Source organism: Colias philodice, chromosome 21, assembly GCF_061535455.1.
Source record: "Colias philodice isolate Cphi_HAF_F1 chromosome 21, ilColPhil1 Martin Lab GWU primary, whole genome shotgun sequence".
NCBI lineage: Eukaryota > Metazoa > Arthropoda > Insecta > Lepidoptera > Pieridae > Colias > Colias philodice.
Window position 1 is genome coordinate 278,784 of NC_143106.1, and position 20,840 is coordinate 299,623.

At 34.9% G+C, this 20,840-nt stretch overlaps 2 protein-coding genes and 1 long non-coding RNA gene across 7 annotated transcripts; 1 reads left to right on the top strand and 2 right to left on the bottom strand.

Annotated features, from left to right (window-relative positions):
- Positions 1-128: 128 nt before the first annotated feature.
- On the bottom strand, positions 129-12,012 carry SF2 (splicing factor 2). 2 transcript variants are annotated; one of them, XM_089709021.1, is made up of 6 exons: positions 11,689-12,012; positions 8,595-8,808; positions 7,679-7,825; positions 7,169-7,239; positions 6,381-6,475; positions 129-1,730 (listed from the first exon to the last, which is right to left on the bottom strand). In XM_089709021.1, exons 1-5 carry the CDS (start codon positions 11,865-11,867, stop codon positions 6,382-6,384), a joined length of 705 nt encoding a protein of 234 aa, XP_089565147.1. In that variant the 5' UTR covers positions 11,868-12,012; the 3' UTR covers positions 129-1,730; position 6,381. The 2 variants fall into 2 exon arrangements, with proteins under 2 accessions (XP_089565147.1, XP_089565149.1); XM_089709023.1 differs by having other exon boundaries at positions 6,377-6,475.
- On the bottom strand, positions 3,522-5,992 carry LOC149478595 (uncharacterized). Its single transcript, XR_016317383.1, has 2 exons — positions 5,203-5,992; positions 3,522-4,098 (listed from the first exon to the last, which is right to left on the bottom strand). It is a non-coding gene; the product is annotated as an uncharacterized LOC149478595 (long non-coding RNA).
- A 589-nt stretch (positions 12,013-12,601) lies between the features above and the next one.
- LOC149478596 (dynein light chain 2, cytoplasmic) lies at positions 12,602-16,389 on the top strand. Of its 4 annotated transcripts, XR_016317313.1 has the most exons (4): positions 12,992-13,074; positions 14,609-14,732; positions 15,677-15,899; positions 16,056-16,389. XR_016317313.1 is itself a non-coding variant. In XM_089708487.1 (3 exons), exons 2-3 carry the CDS (start codon positions 14,625-14,627, stop codon positions 15,836-15,838), a joined length of 270 nt encoding a protein of 89 aa, XP_089564613.1. In that variant the 5' UTR covers positions 12,602-12,728; positions 14,609-14,624; the 3' UTR covers positions 15,839-16,389. The 4 variants fall into 4 exon arrangements, 3 of the variants coding, with proteins under 3 accessions (XP_089564613.1, XP_089564614.1, XP_089564611.1); XM_089708487.1 differs by lacking the exon at positions 12,992-13,074 and adding an exon at positions 12,602-12,728 and having other exon boundaries at positions 15,677-16,389; XM_089708488.1 differs by lacking the exon at positions 12,992-13,074 and adding an exon at positions 12,648-12,799 and having other exon boundaries at positions 15,677-16,389.
- The last annotated feature ends 4,451 nt before the right edge of the window (positions 16,390-20,840 follow it).

A 20,840-nucleotide genomic window follows, 5' to 3' on the forward strand; every position in this document is an offset into this window, starting at 1 on the left:
GTATCAAATAGGTTAAACGCTATTCCTTACAAACTTTAATTTTAAGTAACAATCTTTTTTACCATACATGTAAAAATGTAACGTTACATTTTTTATCAATTACAAGGGTGTTATCAAATAAAACGAACTTATATCTCCATATTATTTATTCAAGTCCATCAAACTCAGTGTTTGGAATGCAGACGTAGTACCTAAATTACATTACACATTAACGCGAGCGCGTCGTCAATTATCCAAATATAATACAGTTTGATTTATAAAAAACATTTTAAACTAAACTTGCTCGAGCGCCTTGATAGCCGGCGCACACAAAACGGTTTTAAAGCACGATTTAAAAAGGAGATGTATTCCATTTCGAGCTGACATTTCTTTATATACTTGGTCCGCCATTTTTTATAATTTTGCGATAAACATTAATTAGAAAAAAAATCTGATTACATATTATAGTATTTTTAAAATTGCACGATATCCTACTCCAAACATAAAACATCTCCTTTCTCTTTTAGACTCGACAAAAGCATGCTATTTATACAATATAAAATTCATTATTTCAATTTAAAATCGAGCTCATTCGGCACAATACTTGTGCATGTCAAGTCGGTTTGCGCAAGCCGGCACAGGGCGCTCGAGCAAGGGACGGGGGTCGAATTAGGCCCGTTACCGGCTTGTGAGGGGAGCTCGAACCTTATATAGGTAAAAATATATTATCTCTCAAAAGAATCATTTCATTGCATTTAAATTTTAACGGTAACAATTTGCGGTTTCATCTATAGTCAATTATCAAAGTTATCAGTATGCTCGCAAACCGCAAATTCGACCTTTAAAACACAGCGCATAACCTAAATAAAGTAATGCGTCAGCTCGACGGAGCGTCTGTCAAACGTGAATGTGAAACAAAGTCGGAGCGGGCACTCAACAACAAGTCACTCTGCAATAATTTCAAATGCATACCAGAGATCCGAGATCCGTGATCCGCGGCGCTAAAACGAATTATCCTCAATTATCCTCAATCGGACAGTGTCCGGCGGCGGTGAGTGCGCGCGTCCTATCCGATCGTTCCTATCCGACATCCGACATCCGACATGCCGCCTCCGGCCGAGCGTCCAACGAGCCCAATCCACAGTGGATGAAACAAAAAAACACTCGCTCATTATACAGATACAGGCCGCATCGTGTCGCTGCTGGCTTCGCACACAACTCAGCTAACAGCGGCGCGACATACAGTATACACAACTTATACACTCGTTACGTCTAGTTCGGTCGCGCCGTGACGTCATCGCACACGTGTCTGTTAGAGCCTTTATTTGCTACCTCTGTTGGTATATTCCGACACGCGATTGTGACTCTTACTTAGTATATTATAGAGACTCTAATCGCGTACCGATCGGGATACCACTACCGCTCTGGGGTCGTATTATGACCTATTTCCAGACAGTCTACGCGATGAACTGACTGGCAAATTCACATTACGATTGCAATAACCATATCATCTTATATAATATGAATTTGGTCAGTTCAAATCACGGCGTAATGTATCTAAAAACAAGAGATCATACGACCCCTGGTTTGCATTGATACTTTCACGCTATACAGGGTGTGTGCGATGTAGTCAGGGCGTGTGGGGGGTGTAGGGAGGGGGTGTGGGGGGTAGGGAGGGGGGGGTGGGAAGGGGTGTGTGTGTACAGAAAGCGGTTAGAAGTCGTCGCCGTTCGCCCGCCGCGCCGCGCCAGCTGTCGATAAACACAAGCTTCAGTACAGAGCTCCCGGGACGCTCATGCGGTATATATTGTATACATGATACACTTGAGACGGGGAATATGTTTAATATTCTAATTAAATGACTTATATTAGTTAAGTGTTAAAAGTGAAAATTTCATCACAATATGTTTATTATACATCCAATTCCATATTGAAACACTCAGTTTTCAAATAGCAAACATTTAATTTGGAAACATCTGTAGTCGAGACCACAATGACGAAACATTCTTAATGATTGCAAAAGGTATAAAAATTATGTGACACTTTAATATGTTACAAAGTGACTTACTAATCCCAGTCTCATTTGAATCATGTTATAGAGGTTTAATCTGAGATAATATATGAATTTACTTTGCAACAAATAACTATTGTTTTAGCATGTGCAAACCAACATTCAGAATGTTTATATTCAGGGTGATATTCAAAGATATTTCGGAAATAACCAAACTTGAACACATCAAGCATATAATATATCAGATACTTAAATAATCACCCTGTATAAAAACATTTTATATTAAAATTTATATGCCCACTACTTTACACTTTTCCATCAACATTATATTAATTTCTAATTGAAGAGAATTTACACTAAAAGATACATAATAAACATTGTCAAATGTAAACGAAGTGAAAAAAATAATATTTTTTTTTATCGTAAACTTTAAAAATATAACGGAATTAATATTTTTTTTAAAATCAAGTAGAAAACGCTTGTAAAATGTTGAAGGATAAATATACAGCAGCAAAAATGCGATAAGAATTATCTACAGGCAATTAACTTAGAACAACTTACTTGTACTTTTTCCTTGATTGAAATTACTATTATTGTACTATTTTCCACACAATATCATTCAAATTGCGTTTAATTAAAAATGGGAGGAAAAATATATTGTACTTTTTATTAATTACACTCAAAACAGTCTAATAAGGATTTAATTTTACTAATCTAAAGGCCGATTTTTCAATGTTATCATATAGGAAAAACACTAAACATATTTATTTTCCAAATTAAATACATAAAAATATAATCAGTTATTATTGAAAAATCAGCCTTCGTACTAAATAATTAATAAATGCACAGAAAGCAATTAGTGTAGTAGAAATTAGAATATTGTAAACTGTGTATGTTAGAGATGGTGTTATAGGATTTTGTTCATTTTAGTTTGTGTCAGTTAAAACTAACTGCTTGCCCTGGCTTCACCTGGATTGACCTGAGATAAAAAAAATAGATAATTTAATAGTAAAATAATATATAAATTCGATTCAGCAGTATTTGAGCTTATTTATTGCATATAACTTTCCTCTTTAGGGTTTTCACGTTTGCACGTAATGAAAGAATGTGTCGTAACACATGTGGGTGTGTGTGTCTGTGTGTATCAGTGTGCGTGTCGGTAATCGGGCATGAATCGGGCTCGCCCGACGAGTACCTAACTAACCATTTTGGAAACTTTCACGTGTGTTAGTAGCGTATACGAGTATCACTTTCGTGTAGCGTGCGTGTGTATGTTGCGGGTGGTGTGTGTGCGTGTCATTACTCTAGTGCATCATGTGTGTGTGTGTAACGCGTCGAACGAGTGCGTGTATGACGTTGTATATATATGTGCATGTTAAGAGGAGGCTCCCTAACATAATTTCTGGCACTGAGATACCGGTTACGGTACTAGACGCTAACACAGCCGTAATAAAGTTGAATATCGCGTGCGCTTTTTGATCGCGTTCGAGCTCGAAAAGTAAGTCTCAATTCTTATTTCGTTTATAACTAAAGTAATAATTGTCCGTATTTAAGCAAAAAGGAACCACCCAGCAAAAACGCACTTCTGAGATATCGAAGGATTTATAAAAACATTTGCAGCTCTGTCAGGTGAAGTAAAATTAAAATTTATTTTATTTAAATTCATTGATAAATTACTTATTTAAGTATGTGTATATAAATTTGCTCTGAATATTCTTAAACTTTCTAGATAATTAAGAAAATGTGCATGTGGTTCCTTTTAACATTTATCAATTGATAGGTTTTCTCTTATACAAAAAGGAACCACATCCCAGGGATTTAATGATATAAATGAAACTATGTATTTATAATATCGTAATTAAAGCTTTAATTAAAAAAATATATAAAATAATACTTATATAGGACGTTTATTCGACGTTATCATCAAATTGGATTTCGAAATCCACCGTGTCTAGTCCATCTATGTGGTCTTCTATTGCATCATCACTAATGAGACCGTTATAAAAACTGTGCATCTTGTGGAATGAGATGTAATATGGACTGAATATCGCTAGAAGGTGAAGAAAGCTTCTCCAGAGGCAGCGACGTATAAGGTTCTTCGTTATCTTCTGTAATAAAAAGAAAAAAGCTTTAAATCAAAACAATAAAGCCGCGTGGATTTTATACGTAGGTAGGTATATGGCGACAGCAAAATATTATTAGTTCTTATAAAGCCGTGTCCCTGCTAGACGACTAAGTATGTTGTATGTACATGCGCCATGTACAAAAAACTGGCTAAGTGCGAGTCGGACTCGCGCAACGAAGAGTTCCGTACCATTATCTATAAAAACGCCAAAAAAATCACGGCTTATTGTATGGGAGCTTCTTAAATATTTATTAAGCTATTGCATAGCTTCTATCGCGGGCCTTGAGCGTGGGGACCGAATCGAGAAATTCCGTTACGAAAAAACCTCACGCTCTCCACTCCGACGGGCTCGGAGGTGTGGCTTGAAGGCATGCTATGCAATAGCTTTACCGTGGCAGTCCCCGAGTGCCACACGTCTTTTTTTATTCTGTTTTTTAGTATTTGTTGTTACAGCGGCATCAGAAATACATCATATGAAATTTCGACTATCTAATTGTCACGGTTCATGAGACAGAGGGATAGACAGACGGACAGCGGAGTCTTAGTAATAGGGTCTCGTTTTACCCTTTGGGTACGGAACCCTAAAAATCATACGCAACAGTGGCAACCCTAGCAAAAAATTAAATAAACTTGTTAAAATTTTGAATTTCGCAGGCTAGGGCCTTATTCCGGTCAAAACAGTAGCCGCGCGAGTTTTAAAATCAAACAAATAATTATATGCGCTGAATGATGTGGCTGAATGTACTGTACTGAATCTGAATCTAAACGTATTTTACCAAAATAGTAGGTAGGTACCTAGATCATCGACAGTTATTTTTAAAACAGGGTTTAGACTTTAGTAGTTTCATCTCACAATGACAGATGAATCGTAACAAAATGATCTCTTAATTCGACTCGCCGCGCCTTCGTGAACAACGACATTGTCGTTAAAATACGTAAATCCACAGAGGATTCCTCTTGTACTTACTTAATGAACTATCTTCTTAAAATCACAACACAATCGGGAATGAATCAAAAGTGGATAAAGCGTACCTGCATCTCAGATTCAATAAGTACTTAAATGCATTACCTAAATAAAACTACTTACCCGTTGTATCTTCATTATTATCTTCGGTGTTCGTCTCCAATGCTTTTCTTACCAATTGCTTGCTTATTTATTTATTACTAAACATTTTCACATTTAATTTTAAAGGTAATTAACAAAAACAATAGAACTTACTTCGCGGAGGAAAAAAACACCGTCACGTATTCGAACTACTTCGCTGAATGTCACCTATATTGACAGATGTTCGACGTTTTACTTAAAAAATTGGAGTTTTGCACTTAAGTAATGAAATACGTTGTTTAAAGATGAGAAGCATTGTAACAAGTCAAGGCATTTGGTTCCATATAGCGATGATGGGTTTCAGAATGTTTTACAATATTTATTTATGCATAATAGAACCGAATGCTTGTGGTTTTATTTTGCAATAAAAAATTACAATTAAATTATGTATTTATTTTACGCATAACCATACCACAGAAACCTGGTTCCATTTTGTGTATTAAAAATAATTGTTATTAATAGAAATATGTGTAATGTATAATGGTACCAAGTAGGTGTGGATCTGTTTTGTATAAAATGACATGATAGTAATATCGTTTATTTGTTTGAACAAAGCAGTCCCGTGGTGCTGTGGTTCGGTTTTGCTTAATATGGTATTATTCGTTGTTGCTGGTGGTTCCTTTCTGCTTTTAGTATACCTTGTTTCCAACGTAAAAATCATGTGGTTCTTGTTTGTATAAGAATTTAGACCACATTTGAATGAGTATTCTTCAATAAAAGTAAAAAACGAAATTTGTCGAGTGGTTCCATTTTGCATAAATACGGACAATTGATCTAGAGAAAAAATATCTTGGTATTCGATAGTAAACTCTATTTTCTTACTGTTAACATTTATTTTAGACATACAGTCCAAGTAAATCTTTAAAAAAATGTAATAATCCTTAAAAAAGGTATAATTTTTGAATAAAAAATGAATCGAGCGAAAACGTTACAATTACGTAACTGTCTTGTACATCGAAAGAAAAAGACCCAATAAATCATACTAAAGTTCCATTTTGTATGTGTGCCTGTTTCGGAATATTAATGCAAATTCACATAAAATTTAGGGAGCCTCCACTTAATCACTCTCGTGTCGTGTGTACCTGCTATCAGCGCGTTTGTGTAACCACACTAGTGCGTGTAGTCACTAGTATAGTGTGTGTATGTATGTACGCACCTACCTCAGTAGGCGTGGTCGCGGTCGCGCGAGTAGGAGCGGCGCACGGGCGAGTACGTGGGCGAGCCGCGCCCGCGCCGCGGGGAGTACGAGCGGGACCTGCCCACCGTCATCATATGAATATACTCTATGCGGGGTGTCCCACTATTGGTATACTAAGCGCGAAGGGACTTGTAGTTTTGCATACCCTGATCACGTTAAAAATACTTAAATAACAAAATTACGTCAAAATTTTTTTCTAAATTTTAATTTTTCCTGAAAATCCATGTTTTCTTCTCTAGCTTCGCGCAGCCGGCATATAAAGCTTCTCTAATGTGAGCATTTTGACTAAGATTAAACGATAGCTCACGTGCTGGTGGCAAAGTTGGGCGGGTTGCTTGTTATGGGTGTGCACATAGAGTTTTAAGAATTCATCTATTTGAAAAAAAAAAATGCGTCTGGAATTTATAAGTATTTTTTACGTACTCAGCGTATGCAAAACTATAACCTCCTTTGAGCTTAGTATACCAGCAGTGGGACACCCTGTATATAAGGCATTTATAAATATTATAGTAAAGTAGTTTTTACTGACAAGTCATAAGACATGGATTTTGGCCATCTTCGTATAGATATCGATATTTATACATATACCGACGAGGTAGTAAAAGACAATATTGTTTAGACGATCATAACTGTAAAGCCATGTTATGTGACAGTTTTAGTAACAGAAAATTCAACTGAACTAAATAATTTACTGAGTAGCTTCTCAATATTAATTTATACGGTAATTATAAATATATCAACAATATTTACCTATCTCTGTCTCCACTGTAACGGTCATTGTTTCCATAGTCTTCTTTGACGCGAATGTATGATACTTCACCCTGCAAATAATAAAATCACACATTTTAACACAATTTAATTAAAAAAAAAATCATATATTTATTTTCAGACTTTTTAATTAATACACATTTTCCAACAGCTTTTATACAGAGTTTACCATTCTTTATTTTTCATTTAAATAGCTCATTGGAAATTGATATAATTTTAACGTGATAACGTTTTTAAAATCGTTTTAGTCGGGTGACATGTTCAGAAACTTGTGTCACACCAAAACCTCACGAGCGCGATCGCAGGTATAACGAGAGAGAGACGGACCGATCTCCCGTCTCATCTCGAGCGCTGCCACCAATAACACGTTATCACGTAAACATCTCGATCGTAAACCTACTTTACAAACAACCAATTTTTTTTTAAGTAAACACAAAATTTTCTGCACTATTGATTTTAAACTAATCTTATATTTTTACAAAAATAACAAACCTCGTGACTCCTAAACCTGGAGTCATCCAGTTTCTTGACAGCATACTTCATGTCCTCGTGCCGCAGGAACTCCACGACTCCGGAGCCGTCTTTGAACGTGTCCGCGAAGCACACGTCGCCCGCCTCGCGCATGTGATCCTTTAGATCCTGTGCATTTTTGAAAATAACAAAATAAATTTAATTTAAATTCAAGTTATTTCTATTTGCAATAACATAGTTAGAAAATATGGGTGTTATTTTATAATATTGTATAATTATTTCATTTAAATCAGATTATCATCCATATAGTTGTTATCCATATAGCTAATACACACTAAACATTATTTAAGTATTAGTGTGTTTATTGTTTTTTTTTTATTAATGCAAAAGATTATGCTGATATTGTTTTTAATTAATGCAAAAGTGTTAAATCTTTGCATCAAAAGTTGATAGTTAAGTGTCTGGGCATAGTCCTGTTACAGTAACATAATTAAGAGTACATTTTCTCTTAAGTTTGTGGTAAAACCAAACAGTTTAGTTTAAATACCAAAAGAAAATGTTATTTCACGCAGATTTGTAACATGCTACTATCCTTAATTAATTATTGTAATGCAAAGTGCACCATCATCATCATTACGGCTATTATTCAATTACCGCCACGTCAACTATCTCTGAAGGTTAAGGCCATTATTGACGTTATTTGTTACCTTAGTCGGATTTTTTATGGTATAATATCAAAGTATTATATATTTTGTATTGCAGAATAAAAGTAGTTGCTTAAGAACTACAAGACACTTCTATTAAATAATTACAATTTTGCATAACAAAGCGACTTCAGCAATTCAGCGAAGTACCTACCACATTTCCCGAAGAATAAATTAACATTTAAACAATAACAATATTATTTATGTATTAAATTAAGTAATGTGTATCTAACCTGCCACGATCCGGAGGGCGGCAGGCCGGTGACGAGCACGCGGTACTCGGAGCGGCGGGCCGGCGGGCCGCGCGCGGCGGGCCGGCCGCCGAAGCGCTCGCCCCCGCCGCGACCGCCGCGCCCGCCGCCGCCGCCCCCGCGCGGGAACTCCACGCGCAGCCGGTACCCGTCGTAGTCGTAGCCGTCCCGCGCGCGCACCGCGTCGTCCGCGTCTCTGCACAACACAATGATGATGAACAAACTTACCTCCAACCCAAGATGAAAACTTGTTTAACCCATTGAGCCCCAAGCGGCCCGATCGGTCCCAGACACAATAGATTTTCTATTGTGTCTGTGGTTCCGGAGCTAGACAGATTAAAAGAAATAAATAATTTTTATTTTATTTTATTAAACTAACCGACCTAGGGTGCTTTTCAACCAAGAATGTGCGAGGATGTGTAGGGAGGAATGTCTTTTTAAAGAACCAATAGTATTGCTTCATTTACCTCGCCTCACTAGCTCGCACAGCTCTGGTGGAAACAGCTCAGCGGTGCTAGGTTTTTGCACATACAAAACAAGCAAGAGATGTGTGCGTGGGTTTGCACATTATGACACCTCACTTTTCAACTAATGGTCACTTACATTTTATATGATGACTAGCTTCCCATGTGCGGCTTAACCCGCTTTGTAGGAAACAAACAAATTGTATACTAAAACCTAGCAAAATCCGTTGCATAGTTTTAAAGATTTGAGCATACTTAGGGACTGACAGACTATCAATTATTTGTTTTATAATATTATGTAGTGATGAACTTGCACTAGCTGTGAACCATCTTCAATAAATGAACTATTCTGCACCAGATCTGCCAATTGAAACTGATCAAAAATCGGTCAATTAAAACCTTATACAGTTTATTTATGTAGTACTTTACTATAAATTATATTGACATGCATTATTTAAAATACCAATATTATCGCCAGGTTGTATTTGAATTTGCATTTAGACAAAAAGCTACATGTGTTTCATTGAAAAACCAAAATCTATATAACAAGATAAAGTTGTTTCTTTACATAATATAAAAGTTGTATACCACCACATGAACTATAGAAGAGCCATTTTAATAGGCAACATTTGACAGTTCAACAAAATTCAACAACGTAACCTAGTAACGACAACATAGAATAACATGATATTTCTTTCTGTTAGATCTGCACATTTGCTTAACTTTTTTCAATAACGATTACATATTTATAATAATAATGACCGATACAAGTAATTTTAAGATTTCATTTTACTGATGAACCATTCTAAACATAATAAACAATTTCTGAATTGAAGAACTGACGTCGCTACAATTTTGTGTCAATAAACCTTTTTTCTTTTTAAATACCAGAGATGTTACTCTAAAAATCGAGATCTGACATCTAGAATCGAATGCATTGATTACTTGTGAACAAAAATCATCATAAATTAATAAATTCGATTTACAAATGTTTCAAATCCGTATCGATTAATTCACTTTAATCGATGTTTTTAAGCAGGTTACCTCTCTTGGAAGATAAAATTGATAGACGTCAAATGTTGCCTATTAAATTGGCTCGACTATAAATTGAATGATTTATGGTCTCTTGGTATATTCTCCTGTATGAAGATTAAACTAAATTAGGTCTTTGAAAATATTTCAACATACGCTCTGCCTGGACAATTAGTTGACAATATAAATATTATTAACTAACTGACCCAACAGATACTGTCCTGTCCTAGAGCAAATTGTCAAAGGCATGACGTTTAAATAGCAGTTATGTTTTCTTCTTTTTTATGTCTAGAGAAAAAAAAATAAAGATTTTCTTTATATGATCCTTTTACTGACAATAATGAACAGAATAAATAAGAATTATCAAAATTGATCCAGTCATTCACTAATAATGCCGTGACTAAGGGAAATAGGATTGTCATTGATTCAACACATATCCATCACTAAGCAACTGTCCCCCACATTATATTTGAAGAAACAGTTTTTCTTATACTTCCTCAAACTTTTTCGTTTAGAAGTAAATAGATTAATTTTCAGTAAGTCTGTGTGTGATGCTATGACAATTTGTTAAAACAGTGTATTTGACTGTTTTTTTAAATCAAACGACTGTGCATAATAGTTCTCAAGATTCAAACAAGTGTTTTTATGTTCAAGGGTTTATTTACCATTGATAACAATCTTTTCTAAATAAACATAATAATTCACGACTGCATACAAATCATTTAGAAAATGCAGAATATCTTATATATTCATTAATGTTATCAATTCATTTGAAATATCTCTTAAAATAACTGTAATTGTAGAACACATATGCCTGATAACATATCAAGTGTGGTTTTATTATCAGAAGAAATAGACATAATCATAAAATATATTGTGTTTTGATGTAACACTGCAACAAGTTATTTGAGGAAAATTGGAAAATTAATATTATGATGAAATAATTTATTTTTCATAGGAGAATAATTTATTCTGGGAGAATGAATCGTAAATATAATTAACCTGGACTTGAAATAAGGCGTCATTAAAAGACAATTTGTTCTTAATCAGGTTAAATGAAATGATTATGGTTAATTACTGTTAATTACGGCCAGGAAGACAATGCAAATATTCATTTCATCATATCATAGTGTTTTAAATATAAAAAAAATTCTACAATAATTGTACAGCTTAGACTTAATGAGAAAAAATGTGAATTTCAACACAAAATGCTATAATATACCACTAATCACAATAACCAAGGTTGTTTTTAAATTACACTCTGATACTTGAATTTAAATTTCCTGTTATCAATATTATTCATGGAGGTTATAGGTACCTATTAATTTTGTCTCCAATTGTTAATTCGACGAATAATAATTATGATATACGTAGGGTAGATAGGTTGCTTGTTAGAACAGTTACAAATTATACAAAACCAAAGAAATGATGCCAATAGAAAGTGAAATATATACATTAATCTACGACAATAGATGCTAACGACAATACCTATACATAAATAATTAACCTAAATACATAAATACACTAACATGCCGAAAGCCGCCAAAGGAATGTAATGGTGAAAAATGAATATTTCTTACCTGGGATCTTCGAATTCAACGAATGCGAATGGTGGGCCTTTTCTGTTCTTCAAATCAACGAATGTAACTTTACCAAATTTGTAAAATAAGTCTTGGATATCCTTTGTCCTTATATCGGGGGGTAGGTTACCCACATATATTCTGCATTCGTTTCTATTTGCGCCGCTGCCTCCTGACATTTTGAGAACTTAAATATATGTAATCTTAATAATAAAATAGGAATAGGTAAGCTTTACTTTAATTAAAGTAATTAAACAATTTCTACGCGACGAGTCCTTAAACGCCGTCTTGTTTGATCAAGATGGCGATTCGCGAGTGGCGCTAGCGAGCTATCAATTTTGATTTTTGAACTTGAGCAGCTGCGTTGTTTGAACGGATACTCGTACTCGAAAAAATAGATACAGATTATCATTATTATCTATGTCTAAAATAGAAAGAAGCTTTATTCTATATTATACAGAAAATAATAAGTCATATCTAAAAAATTATGTTTGAGTTCAAAATTTATTTGAGTCAAAAACCAAGGATCATCACATTATATACATATCATACAATTTTTTATTAATATCCATATTTCACCACCACCTTCTACATTAATCGGTGAAGAAACATCTGAAACATCAACTGAACAAAGTTTGAAAACAATAATTCAATATGTTATAGTCTATAGATATAAGTGCATTATGATTTAGAAATTTATCAAAATCACTTATATATTTAACGAATTTGCATATATTATTGCATATATTATTTGCATTATATATAATACAACATAAATATAATTTATCACTGAAAATAAAAAAAATTGTAATCAAAACACTACTAGGTTTATTCTTCAAAAAGGTGTATACATTTTTTAAACCTATATAAAAAAATAATATTTTTGTATTTCGAAATTATTTTGGAATTCGAACGCCCCCTATCGTAAACGAAGGTAATCTACGGTGAAAGAAGCCTTTGAAAGAATCCTCTAGAAAGTAGCATTGAATCTCCGGTATCAAAATCGTTTCGTGAAAAATTATTCTTTTTTCGACGTAAAAGTGAGTATATTTGCTTTTGTGTCTTTCAATTATAATTAATACCGTTGTTCTGATCGGTGTATATATAATTTGTAAGTATTTTCTGCAATTTTTCAGTAAAAATAAATTTAAGTTGCGGTGCCGTAACATATATTTCTCCAAGGTTTACTTCAGTGTATGTGAGAATAGTTCTATCGATTTAATTCTGGAGTTTCTATGACAATGGCCTTTTTGCGGATATGTTTTATCTTTATTGGTTTTCCACGGCCTTATTTGAGTTCAGCGCTAACTGTTAATTGATGACGGGCTTTACCGCCAGTGCGTTAGTGCGAATATCTAATAGGCGTCAAATTAAATCAGAATCCAGGTATTTATTTAGTAAAATAACTTAGTTAAAACATAGAGCACATTAATGGCAATCAGGATCCCGGGTTGACCTTTACTGAAAGTTATTTTTAGCGCCGATATTGAACATAAACAATAAATGGTTTGTACGCATGTGGAAAATCAATCAAAGGAAATTCATAGACCTTTAGATAACCTAAGTACGTGCACATATTGAACCTTGTTTGTTTACAAAATCTCATGTTTTTAGTCCTTTGCAATACAAATGAACAGTTTCGATTGCTTTATCTTAAAAACTGATAAGAGATAAGAATTGAATTCGTAAGTACTTGTCACAGTAAATTCCTTTACGCGTACGAAATTCTTCAGTTTGAAAGATTGTAAAAATGAAAGTGTATTTGTGATAGTCATTCTTAATTTTTTTACATAAAAAAAAAAATACTGCTAATCTTTGTTTCACTTGCATTGTTGATAAATTATAACCAAACGTAATACCAAAAAATGTCCAAAACACCTAACACAATGATGTAGCTTTTGTTGTGTGAGTAGTAGAAGATGAATATCTACTATGTAAAAATCTGTTTGGTTTCCTATGACATCACTATCCACTCATGGCTGGTTCACACTTTGATTAGTGCGAGTGCAGGTGATGAGTAGTACTACGTGTGGACAGCGACTGTTTAGTGCGAGTGTTTAGTAGGCTGTGTAGTAAAGTGAATAGAAGCGTGTTCTATTTTTTTGCGAGTGGACTGCGAGTAGCCACGTCCCGCGCGCCCTCCCTTCCCCCTCACTCGCAGCGTGCCTGCACTCGCACTAATCACCTGCACTCGCAGTCAATTGGACACTACTCGCACTACACACCTGCACTCGCACTAATCACCTGCACTCGCAGTCAATTGGACACTACTCGCACTACACACCTGCACTCGCACTAATCACCTGCACTCGCAGTCAATTGGACACTACTCGCACTACACACCTGCACTCGCACTAATCACCTGCACTCACACTAATCAAAGTGTGAACCAGCCTTAAATAAGATCTAGCTTGCATATGCATCTCTGTAATTCCATTAGAAATCATGTTGCATTATGACAGCTTTCAATGTAACTCCGCTCAAACTGTGAATCATAGACCCTTTGATCCAATTATGATGTTTAACACGCCTACATGTAAAAGATATTAATGTGAATAAAATGGAAAGGATTACGTCTTATTGACACATTGTCAGCTAAATATTGGGTTAATTTTGTTGTAACATCTAAGAACAACTGTACATGGGCAGCTCGAGCAGTTAACGGCTGAGCAACGTACACGGACTGCTCGAGTGGTTGGTTGTTGACTGCTCGAGCTGTTGCTACAAACCGCGCAGTTGACAGCTTGAAGCAGTCGCGACGGCTCGAGCAGTCATGTATATGGCAGTGAATGAATGTCTATAGTTCACCACGCGGTCGCAACTGTTTGAAGCAGTCCGTGTACGGCCCTAAAAACATTGAACTACATACATTGTACTTTTTATAAAACAATTTTTAAGTAAATTAAATTTGATCTTACAGCTACACAACTGACAAGATGTGCGACAGGAAGGCAGTGATCAAGAATGCTGACATGAGCGAGGAGATGCAGCAGGATGCTGTGGACTGTGCGACGCAGGCCCTCGAAAAGTTCAACATTGAAAAGGTAAAACAACTGTACATGACATAAGTGCATAACTTAGTTGGAAAGTGTGAAAATAAGACTTGATAATCATTGAATTTTCATGTGGAATTCGCAGTGTCGGTATTCAATATTCAAGTTGCATAAAGTAGAAAGTCTACTTGAAAATTAATAATGTTAGGTGTCAATGTATTATTGTGACCTTAAAATATTTCGTTATAATTATTGTGTGATAAGTGATAATTGAAAATATTATCTCAACGTGTTAGAATATTATGTTACTCACATTGAAACAGATTTCTTGATAACAGTGGACGTTAGATAGCAATGTAAATCTTATCACATCATAACATAGAAGTTTAATAAATTATTTAATTACACCTTAAATTTGTTTCAGCAAACATTTTTTGTTTCAAATGTCTAAACTTGAGATTTTTATGTGAATACATTTCAATAACCTAATGTTATCACACATAACAAAAAACATTTTTTATTTATTTGTGTTATCAATGTAAGGACCGGTAAATGTAGACCACAGTGAATTTAGATAACATTGTTTTAATTTTTTTCAAGCGGTTTCTCTTTGATTTGGTGACATTTACAAAAAAAAAAAAACAAATTCGTTATTCGTTAAATTTGAAGCTTTACTTAAAATTTAAACCTGATCATGAGTATCTTCTAGATTAATTACGATTTAAAAAAAGACGGTTTGCACTCCGGGAGTGCCGGCAGAAGTGAAAACTTGATTATTAACGTTGAGCATGTTTGATATTTTGGAATGGTATCCGTCTTACGCTGTACCTTACCGTACCTACTTTCAATTAGGTCACGTGTCCTGACGCGAGTTTAAGATTTTATACCCATTACAGAAAAAGTGCTCAACGCTGCAAAAGAAGTTTTCACTTCAAAAATATAATTTTCTGCGTTTTAGTTGAATTAAATTTTAGAAATAACAATTTGTTGGTCAGGACATAGCGGCGTTCATCAAGAAGGAGTTCGACAAGAAGTACAACCCGACGTGGCACTGCATCGTGGGCCGCAACTTCGGCTCGTACGTGACGCACGAGACGCGTCACTTCATCTACTTCTACCTGGGGCAGGTGGCCATCCTGCTGTTCAAGAGCGGCTAACTGCCCAACCTGCCCCCCGCCCCACACTCGGATTAGCCCGGTTTACACGCACACTCTTTACCGCGTGATTGAGTGCGCGGGATTGAACGCGGGAAAGCACGCGCGCGCAATCGCGAGGGATTGTATTGTCACGTTTTTTATGCACTTATTCTTTCGCGCGCGATTATTCGTGCGTTTTTGAGGAAAGAGGAAAGATTGTGCGTGTAAACGATAATCGCGCGCGATTGAACGAAGGAAAGCGTGGCGCGTTGGAGTGAAAGCCGAATCGCGCGCGAAAGAGCGTGCGTGTAAACCGGGCTATTGGATGAATGTTGCTCGACGGCTGCTGCGTGATTGACTCGTTTGTTTATGCTGGGCATCCAGAGTGAGAATTTACTTGTGTAAACGTTCACGTCTAGTATTTATTAAATTTTAGTTAATTCCTAGACTATACCTAGCATAGTGAAGTCATATGTTAGTACTTATCTAAATTTATTGTTTTTTCTTTGTTAATACGTTCACTGGAGATATTTTCAATACTTCTATTATAATTAAACTTTCTTACAAACCAACTTGTTTTTTATTTGGAACACTGTTTTTTCGATTTCAGACTGTATATTGAAGAAATTAATAAACTACAATATTATAATAATCAAATTTTGCCTCATGCTTCAGGAAAACTAAGTGAAATTACTTCAAGAAAATAATTACAACATATATAAGTAGTTGGAATTGAAGATTCTAATAAGAATATGAATTGACTTCTTCGAATATGAAAGCTTAAAAGTGCTTCAAATGGGGTTATACCTGGTTGGGTCTGTGGTTGGGCCATTAGAGCTAGTCTCAAATATTACCAATACTTTCTGGTTCACCTCATAATTTATTAACAAGGTCCAATGTACCTCAAGCAGTGTACTGCAAGCTATAAAAACATTCTTTGATGAACCTGAATTTTTTAAATATGAACTTCAAGATTTTAATACAATAGTGACATCGTTGGGCATTTTATCCTGGATGTTAGGTAGTTAAGTAGTTTAGGAGCTTATTTAGTACCTACAAACAAACATCGACTTGCAAACCAAGTCAAACATTGAGGAGTCAAAATATTTAAATAGACAAAATAATATATAAAACAATGGAAACCGAAACCGTAGCGAAAATATTCTCAATCTTTGCATAGAAGTGGAATGTGATATTTTAGCCCTAGATCAGCCATAGCCAGAAAAAAATAAACATGATGGGCACGCACATTATATTTTCAATATTTGCATCATTTTGTTCTCACAAAGGCGGTTAAATCATAGTCCACAACGTTAGCAAGTGCGGGCAGATTACAAGTCGTCGAACTTTTTATCTTTAGATAATATTATGCAGATTCATTTATTGAAGCAGTTGTGTGGGTAGATAAATAAAAAAGAGCGCGTGTGAGGACACATATCAGAAGTGAAACTTCTTTGGCAAGATTTAAAGATACCAAAATCGTCGCCTTACTCCATGACGTGACGGTATTGCCAACGCGTCGCGTCCTTGAAATTTTACTCAACTTGCATAGAAAAAGTTTGCAAGATAGCCGCAACTCGCCAGACGTCACGTATTTTCTGACGGATGAAAGGTGGATGATTGAGTACCTAAGCTATCGTATGATTCGTATGCCTAAACTCACTTGGTTAAACGGCCAATTTCCAGGTATCAGGTGATTAAGGTACACATAAAAACAATACTTCACGTAAATTCTCATATCTGATTTTCAAATTATACAATATATAAAATTTCATACAAAACGGTCAAGCTATTTCCGAAGAGGATTGCAACTAATACTTACACTGTGACGCGATATTTTTTATAATAAATTAAAAATTAAAAATAAAATTTTACAGCTAATAAAGCTATCAAGTTATAAAAGCTTCAAGTAGCAGGTAACTAATTAAAAGAGTTAGGCCTACAATCTCTACAAGCTATGTAGGTTACGGGGTCAGGTCAAGGACTAAGGATGACGCATCCAGGTAAGTAAGTCGTGTGATCGCAAATAGGGCTGTCACATGTGGATTTTATTCTATTTGCGATAAAATACTGCATTGCACTAGTTTGATAAATCGATAAAGAGCATCTCTTGCTAGTGACACTGCAGTAACGAAAATGTTGGTACTTACATTTTTCATGAAGATAAACATGAGAATCTGATGTTATAGAACTTGACGCTGTTTTACATCTATTCATTACACATAGATACCCAAGGAGTGAAGATACATTTTGCATCGACACCAACTATTTTAAAAAGATTTAAATGAAACTGAATATAAATTTTCCTCGTAACTTTCAGTGTCAACTTTACTCAGCAAAACATTTTTACTGATTTCACACTTATGAGCTGCAGACTACTGCCATACAAAAATTAGGTTAGCCTATCAGATTACACAAAAAATAATCACCCATTTTAACTTTTCAAAATCGCCTGAAAACAGGAACGAGCAGCTGAAATAAAGCATAATAGTATATACATATAACCCAATCCATTTCACTTTTCTTCTATGGCTCATTCGCTCAATTTATGTAAAAATTGAATAAAAATAATATATAATTGTAATCTATCTTTCTAAACCATATAATATAGGTATATAATGCTAAATAGTTTGGAAGAAAGCGCTTATCTCTGGAATTTCTGGTCTGATTCCAAAAATTAATTCTCCGTTCTGTTTAATAAATTCTCTGCTAAAGCAAATTTTTTTTTCCGTTGGATATACATACAGTTTTCAGTTACATCGATGACTAGTACCAAAATCTGTTCACTTGTAATTGTATTAAGGAATATAAGGAAGATGTATATCTATACTAATATTATAAAGAGGAAAAGTTTGTAAGTATGTATGTAAGTATGTATGTATGTATGTATGGTTTTCACGCAAAAACTACTGGACCGATTTCAAAAATTCTTTCACCATTAGAAAGCTGCATCTTTACTGAGCAACATAGGCTATATTGCATTTTCAAAAAAATTAGAGATCCTTACCAAAAATGCAATAATGTAACCCAAGGTGTAAAAAAATCCTCAATAAAACTTCTGTCATCGCGTGCGCTGCGGAATCTATTGAAGATAGAACAAAAAAATGTTCTACGGTATTATAGAATGGATCAATATCTACAAGAAAGTCCGCGATACCATATGTCCATCTTCAGTAGTTATGTTACTACAACAACTTTTTTACGTTTTCAAAGTAAATAGAAGTGCCGACAGTAATCAAACCATGTTATCCATACACATATATTAATCCTTATCCCATTAAATGATGTTTTATTATAGACTGTTTCAATACCAGCAAAATACTTTTTAAATGAAAAGAATTGGATATTCCATTCAAAAGATATAACGAATTTTTAAAAGTGTCAATCTACAGAAAATAGTAGGTATACTGTTCGAGCAGGCCGTAGTGCGGGGGTCACGGAGGAATTCTACCAATATGCGTCTTGACGGAACACAGTGGGGTTTTGGTCGGTAGGAATCCGACATAACCCACGGCCCCTCCCCCGGAGGCCGTGGGTATCTATGAAAGATTTCCCCACTAAAACAAAAAAAAAGGCCTTAGTGCGGGACGGGGTAAAGGTGATTTTCATGTGATTAAAAATTAAACCTATAGTCCGACCTATAGTAGACTTTTCACTGTAACGATATCGCTATAGTCTATGCGTGTGAAACCGCAGGGCATTGCTAGTTTTTTATATGTATATAATAGGGAAGCGCTTGAACACGATCTCGCCTGCTGGTCAGCGAAGATGTGGTCTAAAATGAAGCGCGCTTCCATAGAAGGTAGGTACCTAGTCACTCGTCTTGAAGACCCCCAGGTCGTACTTGCCGGAAAACACGGATTCAGGAAGCAGGTTCCAGTCCCTTGCGGTTCGAATAAAAGACGAACTGACATACAATCAAAACAATTTTCTCTATTCTACAATTATTGTTATGAATATGCAAGTTTGTGAGGACAGATTTGGATGAAACTAGAGTAATGTAGATTATACATCAGAATAATACATGAACCATAGGGCATAGAAATACATATATTGGCCTGCGGGTTTGTCCGCGGGTAGGTAAATCTAACCTTTAACTTCATAGTTACAGATTTTGAGATTTAAATCTCAATTTAAAGTATACAAATATTTGTTTCCATGCTATCGTTGCGGTAAAGAACTTCCTCCTGAGTCCTGATATACAACCGCAATGCTCATTTCTAGTTATATTATTTAGTTGTAAGGACTGTGTTCCACCAACCCACGGCTATATTTTGAACATTAAAGTTAATAATTATAAAACATACATCTATCTACACATCTTATAGGGTCAATTTTTAAAAATATTTAAATAGGTCTGGCCACTTTAATTCATTGACCTACTGATTATTTTAATTAGGGCTTAAATTTTATCAAAATGCTCCTATATTGCACGCCTCATAAGCGAAGCGTTGAGGTGGGTACTACTGTCACTTCGCGCAAAACATCTGATTTTTCAAACTTAAAATGTCTTTATGTATCATACATTGCACTTGTAAGATAATACATACACACACATATTAAGAAAAAACACTATTTTTAACGTTCATGATATTTTTGATGTCATTTTTGTTATTTAAACTAGTTAAAAAACAGTTTAAAAAAGTTCTGTCTTGGACGTCCGTGTGTCTGTATGTGCGGATCCTTTTTCTTGTTAACACGATAGCGACCGAAATACTTTTCTAATCGAGTCTTTTTTTTTCTCTTACGCTTGAGTATGCTCAGGAATAGAACCCTTTCATTTTTCAGGGTCTGATTCGATGTGGTTTAATTGTTATTAAATAAAAAAAAAATTATAATTAATAAATATTTATTAAAAAAAAATTATGAGGCGTGCACTTTTGGATTTTCCAAATTATTTTAAAATGCAACGTATGTAGAAAATCATCAGACGATCACAAAATATATCTTGTTATTACTTATGGAATATTAACTACATAATATAGTTTGCTAGAAGCTATACTTATTGGTGTATCGCCCTTAT

What these genes read in the sequence shown, in the direction of transcription:
- LOC149478596 (XM_089708485.1), top strand. Translation starts at nt 13,007, where the DNA reads ATGACGGGCTTTACCGCCAGTGCGTTAGTGCGAATATCTAATAGGCGT. An exon ending in CAAATTAAATCAGAATCCAG is followed by an intron (nt 13,075 to 14,608) that starts GTATTTATTTAG and finishes TTGATCTTACAG; the next exon opens with CTACACAACTGACAAGATGT. An exon ending in AAAAGTTCAACATTGAAAAG is followed by an intron (nt 14,733 to 15,676) that starts GTAAAACAACTG and finishes TTTGTTGGTCAG; the next exon opens with GACATAGCGGCGTTCATCAA.
- SF2 (XM_089709021.1), bottom strand. Translation starts at nt 11,867, where the DNA reads ATGTCAGGAGGCAGCGGCGCAAATAGAAACGAATGCAGAATATATGTG. An exon ending in CCAGGTTTAGGAGTCACGAG is followed by an intron (nt 7,240 to 7,678) that starts GTTTGTTATTTT and finishes TATTATTTGCAG; the next exon opens with GGTGAAGTATCATACATTCG. An exon ending in TACAGTGGAGACAGAGATAG is followed by an intron (nt 6,476 to 7,168) that starts GTAAATATTGTT and finishes GACGGTGGGCAG; the next exon opens with GTCCCGCTCGTACTCCCCGC.